This window comes from Diadema antillarum, unplaced genomic scaffold (assembly GCF_040938485.1).
Source record: "Diadema antillarum isolate AM-2024a unplaced genomic scaffold, OU_Dant_1.0 scf00000108, whole genome shotgun sequence".
NCBI classification, from domain to species: Eukaryota; Metazoa; Echinodermata; class Echinoidea; order Diadematoida; family Diadematidae; genus Diadema; species Diadema antillarum.
The window spans coordinates 117,739-131,943 of record NW_027270997.1 but is presented as its reverse complement, the minus strand read 5'-3'; the positions used below and the strand labels follow the sequence as shown (position 1 = coordinate 131,943).

At 37.6% G+C, this 14,205-nt stretch overlaps 1 protein-coding gene across 1 annotated transcript in view; it reads right to left on the bottom strand.

Moving 5' to 3' along the window:
* LOC139719256 (synaptic vesicular amine transporter-like) overlaps positions 1–12,771 on the bottom strand; it is a 32,175-nt gene extending 19,404 nt beyond the window's left edge. Inside the window, exons 1-4 of the mRNA XM_071630682.1 lie at positions 12,564–12,771; positions 7,844–8,023; positions 6,924–7,317; positions 1,371–1,429 (exon numbers count right to left, since the gene is read on the bottom strand). Coding sequence (XP_071486783.1) covers positions 1,371–1,429; positions 6,924–7,317; positions 7,844–7,955 — 565 coding nt within the window. The 5' untranslated portion in view covers positions 7,956–8,023; positions 12,564–12,771. The remainder of the gene's footprint in view (positions 1–1,370; positions 1,430–6,923; positions 7,318–7,843; positions 8,024–12,563) is intronic.
* Between the last annotated feature and the right edge of the window lie 1,434 nt (positions 12,772–14,205).

Below are 14,205 nucleotides of genomic sequence, written 5' to 3'. Positions count from 1 at the left end.
ATTGAATTGAATTGAAAATCGCGTTACGATTAAAAAGTGATTACGATTCGATCAGTTACGTTGATAACGCTCTCCATTATTTATTATACAAAAGCAAAGACAGCAAAAACTCGAGGCAAAATCTTTCCCTAAACATTAGCAGCTTTTGCCCAAAATCAGATATTCCAAATACAGTTTTTTTTTTCTTTCAGGATACATTCCATTGATTTAAAACTGTTTAGAAATAATTTCGGTAATTCAAAATGAACTCATCTCCTTAGACGTTAGACGTAACGATATTGGTGCATAGCATTCGTATCAATCGGCAATGTTTAATCTTTTATTTCATTATGCTGCGCCCAAGACACACATACACATACTCTAGAGTATACAATAAAGTTATGAATGATGATTGGAAGGATAACTTGAATAGTATGTATAGGCGTGCATAAGGTATAAGGTTTCGACAGCACGTGGTCACAGAACAAATACATCAGCGGTTGTATTTGTGTTGGGTGTTATGGTCTTCGGCTAGATACGTACCTACCTTTTGTTGACCCGTCTAACCGGTGCACCGGACCCGCAAAATACCTCACATTGTTGTGGAGGATTTTTTGCCCAGTAGCAGAGAAAACAAATAGCAAACTCAAACTTCTCTTCCAAACAAAATCAAATTCGTTAAATGATTCGTAACAGATATGTGACATATTTTGAAATACTTGTATAGATCTGCTTTAAAGGGATTGTATAGTTTTAGTTCAGATAAAGATTCAGGTCTTAACATTTTGCGAGATAATTAGAAAGTAATATTGAAGACCATGCAATCCTAAGGGGGAATTGAAAGTTATTTGATAAAAATCAATTTTGACTTGGCTCAGATATCAAAAAAATAAAGTAATAAACTTTTCATTCCTCATAGAATTGTATGCTCTTTAATATGGTTTCTAATAATCTCACAAAAAGTTAAAACCTGAATCCCCACCACAACTAACACTATACCATCCCTTTAAGAAGTCAACTGAAATCATGTGCTGCAATGGGTCTCTCTCCCTCCCTCTCTCTCTCTCTCTCTCTCTCTCTCTCGCTCTCTTTCAGTTCCAACCATGTTATACAATATACAAATGTGAAATATGTGTATATGTATGCATATACAGTATATATTATGTATATAAAAATATACTTATATATAATATATGTATATATATATATATATATATATATATATATATATGTGTGTGTGTGTGTATATATATATGTATAAGTATATGTACATGTAAACATATATGTGTACGCATATGTATAGGTATATGTGTATATATAATTTACTCCTGAGTATACAACGATAATTACATTACTTTGATTGTGATCAGTAATGAATGAATATGACTCACCCAAGCACGAACCAATCAAGATAATTGTACTGCCAAAGAGGGGGAAGAAATAGCCAATCCTGTGCGTGATCAAAATGAAACAAATCACAAAATATAATTCCGGTAGTTTTATTGAGTGTTAATCTGGTCGCCCCTATTTCATGCTAACCCAATACGCTCACCATGCAGTGAACATTTTAAACACATTAAATATGATATATACTGTAATATTCGTCAAAATGAAGATCCACCTAGTTTCAAAGCCTGCAGCAATGTCGTCAGTGTCGATGCACAATTTTGTCTGGCATTTCCGAATCCTGCGAAGCCGAATATTCAATCAGTGCAAATAATACATCTGCGACCTTCGCAAGACTATAAAATATTCATCGCTGTGTAGAACTGGCAAATGCCACTATACCAGTGTATACCTTGCCTATGATATAGAACAGAGAACGAATCTCGTCAGAGCTTGTATCGTGCTCACTTCATCAGTTCATTCCTTGTCACAGAAGATTATAGCGTGATTTCAATTGATACTTCGTTTATTTGAATTTATTTGATTCTTATCTCTTTTCAAACATTGCACGCATACATACGTAATTTGATACATTCTACAGCTTGAACACCGTTTGCATTTTGGAAATCGTGTGATTACGTATTGGAGGAAATAGGATGGTTTTTAGGTATAATATTATATGTATGTGTATGTATACATTATACACCTCTGGCATATTTACCGGGCACCGATCCGATAATGATCATTACAGAGTATTATACTTTCGCATACCATAATAACCAGTATTTCAAGAAAAATCTTCACAATAATAACATATAATGCATAATATACATTTACATGTATATACCTCTTGGAATTTTCCACGTGTTGGACTTCGAATGTTATTAGAAGAAGAAGAAGAAGAAGAAGAAGAAGAAGAAGAAGAAGAAGAAGAAGAAGGAGTGTCGAGTACGCCATTTGTAGTTACAACAAGGTTTTTATTAACAAAATTTTCGGCCCGCCTCGGTTCTTCATCAGCGTACATATAAATATATAAATATATATAGGCGTAAGATAGTATAGTATTCCACGGGAGACGTAGCTTCTTCTTCCTATTTCCTTTATTTTGTGTTCGAGCTTTCGGCCGTGTCGGCCTTCATCAGGATCTATACAAGCAAACAAAATAACAAATGTGCCACTCCCAGTGATTTAACGCGACTTGTGGGTGTTCTTTATATTTACACACGCCATGATATGGTACTTTGTAGCTATTGTATGTTATTTCACATACATGTAAGTCGTGTTATAGCTATCAATGGCAGTGGCACATTTGTCATTTTGTTTACCGAAAGCTCGAACACGAAATAAAGGTAATAGGAAGAAGAAGCTACGTCTCCCGTGGAATACTAATTATACTGTCTTACGCCTATATAATGTCTCCACGACCAGGAGGTTTAAACGTTGGCACAACATTTCTTGCATATATATATATATATATATATATATATATATGCAAAGAAATATCTAAACACATATTGGGTACATCAGGTTAGCAATGACAACGCGATATGAATTTGCCCATCATCAGACTATAACTGACACATCACTTAAACAAAATGTACATACAGGATTTAATACGCAGACCAATCGTGATGAGGAGAATTTGCCAAGTAAAATTTGTTCAAGATGTTTACAGGCTCTTCGTTCTCACGTCACTTGGAAATTCCATACCTCATGGTAATTTGAATGCCGTGAACGAAGTGCAAACTTCATGTCACAGCGTATGGGTTGCTGGGAGAGTTGTACTCTTGCTCTGCTAATGAATGAACTTATTTCGTGAACGCGTTTCGCTACCAGGTTAGAAATTGAGGTCCCTGACGTCAAAGTTTAAAAAGAAAAAAAAATGAGAGAGAAAAAAAAATGTGTCATTGGATGGATACTCTCCTCTCCTGTGTTATTCATGTATTCCTCTTGTAGAAAAGGAAAGAAAAAAAAAACATGCTACCTGAGCAGTCATGCCTTCGTGAATGTACATGCGGACGTGACTGTTAAATTGTCCTGGGGATTAGGCGGTTACTGATTAAAATTTGCCTTGACGTAGCGGACGCCTCAGTTTCTAAAAAGTCAAGCCGCCGCAGTGTTTGCCGAAAAGTTCCAATATATCGGTCGCTGTGACGGTTCAGGCAGATTTACTTTTCAGTTCGTACGTGGGAGCGCAGTGACATTGGCCTGGTCTCATAACCACGGGCATTTTTTTCCTCCTTTGTTTACTAATTGTCTCTTTAATTGGGCGGAACTATTAGGAAGTATTCTGTAATGATCGCCTGCTACCAATAATTTCCCGCCTAAACGGTCAGAAAAAAAAAATTCCCGTGATCCCACGCCTTAAAACTTACACTTAAATGATGAATGACGGAAAAATCCAGAGTGATGTAACTTGGACGGATCTGCTTTTCTTTCTTTTTCAGATGTAATGAATGACGTTGTAATTACATCACGGCATTCGAAAGTTTGTCAGTTTTGATGAATCGTTTGAACTCTACTTCTGGCGACAAAAAGCTCGAGAATGTAACTATTTTTCATTTCATTTCATTTCATTCATTTATTTATGCACGGCACATACTTCAGCCCGTAGGCTGTTCTTCCGCAGGTCCGTGTGGATAAAAAATACAACATAGATATACATTTTATACAGAAATGATCAAAGAAACCAAACAAACAAAAACAAAACTCATACTTAAAAACCGAAAAAAAACATATAGAAAAAAAAAACCACAATAACATGTTGATGAAACTGCGGCACACATTTCGACAGAAACAAACATGATCAATCAAAGATAACCATGTACAATTATACAAATGATCGCCGTAGTTTAAAATGAAATGAGTTCAGGAGAGAGAGAGAATGAGGGAGACAGACAGAAAGAGAAACACAGAGAGAGAGAGAGAGAGAGAGAGAAAGAGAGAGGAGAGATAGGGAGAGAGAAGCACATACAAAGGGGGAAACTGAAAAAGTTGTCAATTAACAGTTTCGGTCAAGTGCGTTTTTAAAGCTTACAAACGTTGGTTTTTGTTTCAATTCCAATGGTAACTTATTCCAATGCATTGATCCAGAATATGTCAAACTTTTATGTTTGAAACAAGTCTTAATCAAAGGTAACACAAAGTTTAACGATGAATTCCTTACGTTATAGCTGAAAACTTTAAGTTGAAACATATCAAGCAAATATTTCGGACAAAACTTGTGTGCAATTTTATACATAATTTGTAGAGTATGTTTATGTCGCCTCTTATCCAGTTTATCGATGGGGAGTGCTGTGTATAATAAATCAGTGGGGAACCTAGCTTGTACGTTCAGTACTGCACGCAGTGATCTATTTTGAAGAATTTGGAGTCTTTGAATATGAGATTTCTTTATATTCCTCCACACAACATCACAGTAATCTAATTTACTTTGAATAATTGATTTATAAAACAAAAGGGCTATATCATCAGAAATAAAAGACCGAATTCGTTTCAACAAGTACAAATTTTTCACTGTACTTTTACACAAATAATCAATATGTTCATTCCAGTCAAGTGATTGGTCAACATAAACGCCAAGATATTTACAACAAGAAACTTGTTTAATGGTTGTATTGTTAATTACTATATTGATATGTTGCTTTTTAACTCGCTTATGTGAACCAATTATCATAGCTTCACATTTATTGGAATTTAGAACTAAATGATTACACTTCAGCCATTTAGATACATATTCCAAATCGGTATTAAGTTTGGCTTCAATCTGACTGATTCTCTCTCCAGAAAAATAAATACATGTGTCATCCGCGTACAACGCAACAGATGAATGCTGCAAACAATTGGGTAGGTCGTTAATGTAGATCATAAACAAAAGAGGACCGAGATTGGACCCCTGTGGGACGCCACACCTTACATTCAAAGGCTGGGATCTAACTGGGATCTATTGACGCTCTTCTCTGCAATCAAGGTGTCACTATCATTTTTTTTTCGCCCGTATGAAGTAATACGATAAACATAATCATATGCATCCCGTATCCCATAAGTTTGAATTCAAATTTCCATTGAATGCTTCTTCTCCTTTTTTTTTTGGGGGGGGGGGGGGAGCTGGAAAAGAGTGATACTTAAAGAACTGGTTTTGTCTTCAAAGAGAGGTGTCTGGTTGGTTTATTGAAGACAAGAGTTGATTCTATTACGGAACTAATACGTGTTCTGGGCCCCGTTGCATAAAGGTCGAGATCGGACATAAGTCTGAAATCAAACATAAATCTTTGAATACTCAGCTGTGATTGGCTGATACCTGACTTATATTCGATTCTTTTACTGTATATGTGATTGCATCGTTTTATGCACCAGGGCCCTGGTCATCAATTGATCTGGGATTATCGCCCTCGACAATTAACTTGACCTACTTTTTGCTCTTTTTTCGGTTGGAAATTAACTAATTCCTCTGCTATTTGCTTGACACTATATTTGACTCTCTCAGACACGCCGACATTACAATGAAAATGCATGTATTCAGTAATTGAGCCTACCTACCACTGCCTAAGATGATAAATATTTGAGTGAACTCTCCCCGTTCCTCTCATTTCTAGTTACATTTGCAGAACGATGGAATGATGTTTATCAAAGAATGAAAAGTCAAATACGATTTTTGTTAACCTTCATCAGCTGACATACATTCCTGAGCCAAATTCATTATAGTTTAACCCGCTCGTCACCAGAGGTTAAAATTTCTACGTTGAATACGAAATGCCATCTGGTGGTCGTAAGTCATGGTTATAAACATCTACTGTCGCCTTTACCATATTTATTGTGCTACAATATATGTCTACACTATATGAATTGTGTGCATGTTTTTTCATACAAAATTGGTGAGATCAATGGCACTGGCCTTAATCACGTTAACATTATGAAACATCTAAGCCTTGTAAATTAATGAACCTACCAAAGCTTTACCGCTGATAGTTTGACCTCTGACCTTTCCTTTATTGCTAGTGATTATCATTATAGGCATTAGAAATTATATATATATATATATATATATATATATATATGTATATATATATATATATATATGTGGTATATGTATATATATGTATATATATATGGTATATGTATATATATATATATATATATATATATATATATATATGTGTGTGTGTGTGTGTGTGTGTGCGCGCGCGCGCGTATGTATACATATAAACATATATACTTGTATAGCGTCGTTGGGGTTCCAAGACCTTGGATCTCAAAATTTGATGAAAATTTCTTTTTGGATTAATTGTCGGTTTATCAATTAAGTGATGCCACGTCCAAACCCTGGCTGTCTTGCCAAAAAAGGAAGCCACCACAGCATGTCAAAGGAAAGGTGATTCCATTTGATAAAGTGCTTGGGCTGCCATGTTGTTGCTCTATTTTTTTTTGTTGGGGGGGGGCGGAGGGGGAGTTCGCTCTGCTGAACATTCGACATTTTTAGATACGAGATTTTGTCACCCAAACAGATACATTATGCATACGTGACCTATACAATATCATAATTCATGATGGCGTCTCACCATTCTGTGAACATTCCAAGCGGCGCACTGAGGACCAGCCGCACCATGAACTTGGACGCCAGGAGCAATCCGGTCTTAGTGTTTACGTGCTGGCTGCACTCCTCCTGCTCCGCGCTCTCAAACCTGGCTCTCATCACCGACACGTTCACTCCGTTGCCATGGTGACCAGTGAAATTTGCCGCATCCCTTTCGCGTGGGTCGTACCAGGAGTATTCCTCCAGAATCTCGGCGGCATTGTCCTCGTCGTACCAGGAGTAGTCCTGGAGCCGTGCCGGCGGCACCAGCTCTGAGCGGCCGTATGGTTGGTAGAGAGGTCCATAGTGTGCGGATGAATCACCGGCAGCAGTCGTATTTCCACAATATGATTTCATGAACAGATCCGGAATGATTGGAACTGTGGTTTGAGAGGACATAATTCAATGAGCTAATAAACATAATAATTTTTCTCTGAAGTCAGAAAGTCTTGCCATGAAACAATGAGCGCGAAATAAGTTGAGGATTAAATATATTCCGGGAATCTCATAAAGTCAAACACAATTTGAATAGTTTTCTTGCTTTTCTTATGGCTACCATCCCTTCAAGGAATGATACGATTTTAGATAGATTTCTTCTTCAACTAGAAAAAGAAGAAGAAGAAAGAATCTGCGCAATGTGAGAGTTACAGCCAAGGCAGTGTAAGAGCAAACACACAGTCCATGATTCACTTTTTTGATGCGCCATTCTAGGGTGACAGAATTTTGATTCGTTAGGCCATATTTGACATGTTTGACCCACATTATTGAGATATTTATTGATGTAAAAAGAAAAGAACGCGCGCACACACACACACACACACACACACATACAAAAAAAACAAAGAAGCATACCGACTACGGTCATCAACGTTTCGTCCAGAAAGAAAAAAAAACAAAGAAGCATACCGACTACGGTCATCAACGTTTCGTCCAGAAAGAGGGCGAGCAGGATGACGACCAGGATCACGGACCTCGACGACCTCAGCTTCGACGTCGCGCTCGACATCCACGGCGCCATCGGTATGGACTATGATTTGGTTCACGTCCTAGAACCCGTTATCAGTTCTTTAACAGCGGAACGGTTGCCTGCGTATGAAAAGGAAGCGGTCCTCTAAATATGATAAAGGGATTGGATCAACTCCACTTAGTGAAGAGGAAATTAGACCAGAGCATCCTACGCTCGGCAACATGTGCTGTTAACAAATCGTGTTCTAAAGAACGTGTATTGTGTTGTAGTTTGCCTTTAGATCACGTTTAGATGATCTCAGAAAAAAGGCGAGATCTTTACCACCTCATAGTGGGGGCGCTGTGGCATAGTGGATAAGACTCTCGACTTCCAATCGCAGGACCCGAGTTCGAATCCCTCCCAGTGCTTACGTCCTTGGTCAAGATGTTTTTACCCACAATGTCCCTCTCGACCCAGGTGTATAAATGGGTACCTGGCAACGCTGGGGTAATATTAATGGCAGGGCCCTCTGGTAGAGCAGTGGCAACACTGAAGAGGCTACCCTGGATAAATAAGACCTTATTGTTATTATCATTATTAAATAATTCTCGAGTTTGAGTTATACTGTCTGAGAGATAGTTTAAATGGCTGCTTTGACCATTTTGCTCAGTGTCTAACATGCATAAACGCGTTAATGTATGAATATGACATCAGATTATAATAGATTATACTACAGTCATTGTTCAAATCATAGGTTATAATTGTCTCAATTATAGTCTAGCTCCGACGGAGGCTTGTGACTGATATTTTTTTTTTTATTATCCCTATGTACAGCGGTCTTATGTGTAAACCTGGAGAATGCAAATCCCTAAAAGGTATACTAGTAGTTCTAAGCCCACACATTACCGCGCCCGTGTACACACAGAGACACAAACGCATAACATAATTCATGTAACCTTATTGCATTCCTGAGTATATTGAATAGTCTATAGAGATACTGGTTGGTGATTGGTCACAATGTATTCACGAGACTAACGTAGCAAGGACTGGAATCGTTTTATTGCGAACAGTGCCGTCACGTCAGGTAACATAATTCCGAAATTTGACCGGCTGCTGATGGGCTTGGAATGAAAGGATGTGTATTTATGCGGACCATACGATATAACAAATATTGTGTTGTTTATTGTTGTAATATAACGCTTGACAGCCCATTGGGAGTTATATTTTTTCGTCGATAAATGAGACATTTTTTTTTTTTTTTTGGGGGGGGGGGGAACATAATTCCAGCGGCTATGTCGAGTTGTGTGATATTAAACTTAAAAAAAATCAAGTGTATGTATGATATCAGATCGCATTATATTGTATCATACAATATCAAATCAACCTACAGTTTATCATAATCATTTTATTTTGTTATATCATAATATCGTCGGCTTTATGCCTAAAGGGTCGTAAAGAACTTCCACCGTTATGCCAAAAGGGCACTTAAAGCAGTGTACAAAGTCCATGTCGTTAAGGGCCTTTTTGCATAACAGTGAAAGTGGTTTAAGGCCCTTTTATTTGGCATAAGACCGACGATATAGTATGAAAGATTCCACATTATAGTTATGGGCCGACAATGATAATAGTATACTGTGGTATGACCATGTGATATCATGTCAATATGCACTCAAAACAGTATAATAATTATATTAGTCTTCACAGTCCCGCACTGTCATCATTTCCGCTGATATTACTGCACTGCATATTGTGTGTACATGGGAGTACCGATAAAGCATACACTTCGCTGAAATTGAATTCAACTGATCTTTCTGTGAGTCTATCTCTCGCACAGAGATACCGTGATAAATTACAATAGAATTTGACGCCGACAGCTGACATTGACGCACATACCAAAACGTGTGAAGAGCGCTCTGCCGCGTCAAAATTTACACTTTCTTCTTCAGTGGAACCATCTCCAATAAGCAATTATTTCAACTGAACGGTAATTTCCACAAATAATTTCACTCGAAGTTTTTCAGTAGCACGCTCTTCAGTTACGGAGGAAATCTGCAAGCACAAGACGGCATTATGTAAGCGGGATATTAAAACGTCTGTCTACATTGCAAGGTCAAGTCTGTTCCGCAAAACTGAACAAGAAATTTTAAAAGGGAAAACGCAACATTACATTTAAACGGCATGACATTATCACCTCATCCAATTTGTATGATATGTGATTGCTGGAATTATCACTGATGAAAGTTCAGCGACCTTCACATTTTTGATCCGATAAAACCAGAAATTTCTTTTCGATTTGCATTATTCATCAAAGTCAATTTGACCTTAAAAGGATCGTATAGTTTTGGTTGAGACCTAATTTCAGGTTTTTAACATTTTTTGGTGAGATAATGAGATACCTCTTATGAAATATAAAAGAGCATGTAATTCAAAGTTTATTTGATGGAAATTGGTTTTGAAATGGCTGAGATATCCTAAAAAGAGCGATTCTTATAAAGTGTGGGACCCACACTTTATCAAAATTGCTTTTTTTACTTTGTTTTTGGATGTTTCAGTCATTCCAAACCCGATTTCCATCAAGTAAACTTTGAATTCCTCTTAAAATGGTATGCTCTTGTACTAGATCATAAGTGTTTTCTTGGTATCTCACAAAAAGTTAAAAGCCCAATTCTCATCTCCATCAATACTGTACCATCCCTTTAAAATGACATTGCACTCAAAGGCGTGCATATGCCTCTCATCTGCCCCTTTTTTTCCAAACTCGGTCTTTATCGGCAGTTAACCCTTTGTGGGCTCTGAGTACTGATTGACACAGAAAACCTCTCAGTGTTATACACAGTCTCCAAAGTCCCGGCTACAGAAAGGTTAATGCGCGTCAAGTCTAGCTGAAGGAAGAGATGAGAAGCACACTGTTGCTATGCTTCTTTAAGCGTCCAGTGAACGATGAATGATAACGATCAAGTAAAGAAAGAATGAAGTGAACGCGACGTTAAAACGACAACATATTTCGATGTCCTATATTAACGTCACTGTGCACGTTGTTGAGGCATTTTATGCATGTGCTTGCAGTTTAATACTCCAATATCTTCATCCAGCTAACAATAGCTTCATGGCCAATGCAAGAGAGAAATGTTTATCACACTCTTTTCTCCATTTCATTGCATTCTTAGGTTTTGTATGCAATTCAGGACACAAAATTTGGACTCATCACCAAAGTCAGTTCGCAGTGTGGAAAGCAAGACCAAACTGAACTCACTTACACTCATTTGATACAGTAGTTCGTTCTAAGGAAAGTGACTTAAGTTGTATTGTAACATACTTGATATGATATAGAGGGTCGTTTGAAAAGTGATCCATACTTACTCAGATAAAAAGGACGACAGGATGTAATTCGTACCAGAAACTTAGTCATCCAAAAGTCATATCCAGTGTAATATTCTCTCGTATCATGGAGCTGAATTCAGGTTCACCTTTAATCAAAGCTATGAGTTATTACTCCCAAATTCTTTGAATATATCGTAATAAGTCATATTGTCACTTATATAAATACCCCAAGTCATACTGGTTACGGTAGCTACCACGTGAAATTCAGAGCACACTGTTTTAAACAAACATTCTACATTAACTGTATTGATTTTTGTTTGTTTTCATCAGTTTTATAGAGGAAAATCTGTCCGCTATCTCATGTCAAAAGTGACATACTAAAGAGCCTTTGATTTTCGCGTCGCAGAAAAACAGACGAATTTAAATGTACCGCGCGTGATTATGAGTCAATCTGCGAAGAAGCAGTAAAATATGAAACGCATAGTTTCACAAAGCTGCTGTGCAAGCATGTGGCCGGGCATTCAGCTACGGATAGTAAAATCGATAAACACTTGGGTGATTGTTTATCTTTGCTAACAAGCAGAAAAAAATTGTCATTTTTTTTTTATACTGAGAGGAGAAAAAACAATAATCTAATCAATATTTCCACCATGCAGCTATTGAACGTAGAACAAAGGCAAGTAAACATATACATACATTGTCCACCTCAGCAGGAATGCAAAGAATGCCTATAACTACTATAATGATCCATTACAATTAGATTCAAGAATGTGCCAATGTTTGCCAATTTTTCCTTTTTCGAACCTCTGGTTCATATAATACAATTGTAAGAGGAATTCAAGAGACTAGCAAGACAGCAGATAGCACTGCGCTTATGTGGGATTTTAGAATGAAATCCATGTGTAACTAACTGCACATGGAATGTTTTGATGTAGTTGTTAGAAAATCCAATATCTCTACATACAATCAAAGAGGTTATGTAATCCAGCATCCTTGGTAATTAATCTATGACCTATGAGTCAACATAGGGTGAACAGAGATTTAGTCCTACATAGTGGGGGATCTATAAGTATGTCATTCCTTGAAAATTACAAACCAGGAGTCCTAAATGGTCCTAAGATACGACGTTCAGTTTACACATTACCAACACGAAAAATTGTTGCAAAGCAATTATCGTGTTTGACGTACATGTAAGTTGCTCAACTGGGCCAAACCACACAAGGTCGTAATTTGGAGCTCTTCTTCTCCACGATAGTTAGTTGTATGCAGACAAGTGCAGATAGGCCTACTCAGAGATAAATGACTAGACGTATGAAGAAAAAAAGAATGATTAAACAGGATACAAATATTTCAACGTACCATCGTTGTATCGCTTGCTCCGCTTCTACGAGAAGAATAAGACGGTTGATATGATTGTTTGCGAGTATCCTTTATTCTGGTGGATCGTTTTGGCGGCGGCAGCGGCGGCGGCAGCGGGGTATACCAACAACAAGTTGTAACAGTCAAAAGCGAGGAATCAAATCCTTCAGTAACGGTTATATTCCTCAAGTCCTGTGGTCACAGCATTCCTCCATCGAGTGGAATTGCCAAGGGAAAGAGGAATGATGCAGAATTTGGGACGCGAAGTCTTCTTTGATCTTTCACTGTCGTCTGGTATAATCATATACCCTTTCTCCTGCAGAGTCATACTTTTGGGTGAAGCGCGCGCGAAGAGCTGTGAGCTACGAATAGCTTATGTCGGGCTATCAACACAGTTTGACGGAGCTTCTTGAATCGTCAGACACGCTGGGTGTGTCCGTACGTAGCGCATAATATACCCATTACGTATTGCCGCGTATCATTTTCAAAATCAGGGGGAGAAACACTTAAAACAACTATTTACCATTTGCAGATTTAAAAAAAAAACCAGCTTAGTGCTAATGGTTCTATAAAATGTGAATTAGGAATAGAAACAACCAATGTAAAAATGTTAATCAGTGTAATCAATGTTAGGTTCTGTTAAATATACAAAATGTGAACAAGAATAGAACTAGAATAAACCGTCTACAGTTATGGTTTATTGAGAAAATTAGTGACATCTCCTTATATTTGTGACTTTATTGCAAAATTTCGATATGGTCGGATGTTTTGTGATTACAACTAAACTATGCATATGGCATCAAAATGTGGTAACTCGAACATTTTTTTTAATCACTGCTCCCAATGGTCCCAGGGGCTTTAACCATGATGGTTATGCCTAAACTGCAATAGTATACTGACAGTTTACGAAAATCTATATAGACCTAAATGTTATTGCTCGGCTCTCATATATTCAAACAACTCTGAATCAAGATTTGAAATAATATATGACTATATTTGATTCTGTATCTATTACCATTTGACTCGTGTAGCTCTTTCGGTTTTGGTGTGTGTGTGTGTGTGTGTGTATGTGTTAAATTGATTTAGACCTAGTTTAGTTTAGTTATGTCTTGTTTTCATGTCGATCCAAAACGAAAGGGTGTAGTCTTGGACAACCTTCACTTAAAGAGAGGGAAAGAAAAGATAAACATGTAAAAGATACAGAAGGCAGGCAGAAAGCAGGAGTAAAAAAGAAGATAAGGCAAGCCTGGAGAACTGGAAAATTAATAAAAAAGGGGGAAGGGAATTGAAGAGAAGAGAGTGAAAGAGGGAAAGACAGCTATAAGAAATGAAGAGGAAAAATGAAAGCTAAGCAGCCAGGAACAGTATTACGAGAGCGCTGTCACGCTTGCACATACGCCGGTTTCACCAAGAACTGATCAAATTTGAGCTCGTCCGCGCGGAACAACCAGTTGACAACAGGTGTTTACCTTTCGATTTTCTCCAGAGGGGGCTAGGCAGTGCTAGGCGTACTTGTTCCGAGTGGAGGGCGGAAATCGAGCTACTCCAAGAGCCGACGTTCGAAGTGAGCGCAAACATTCGTTTCAGGATATACCCGGCAATTCACAAGATCAGCGAATCATATAGACTAGAATTATTAGGA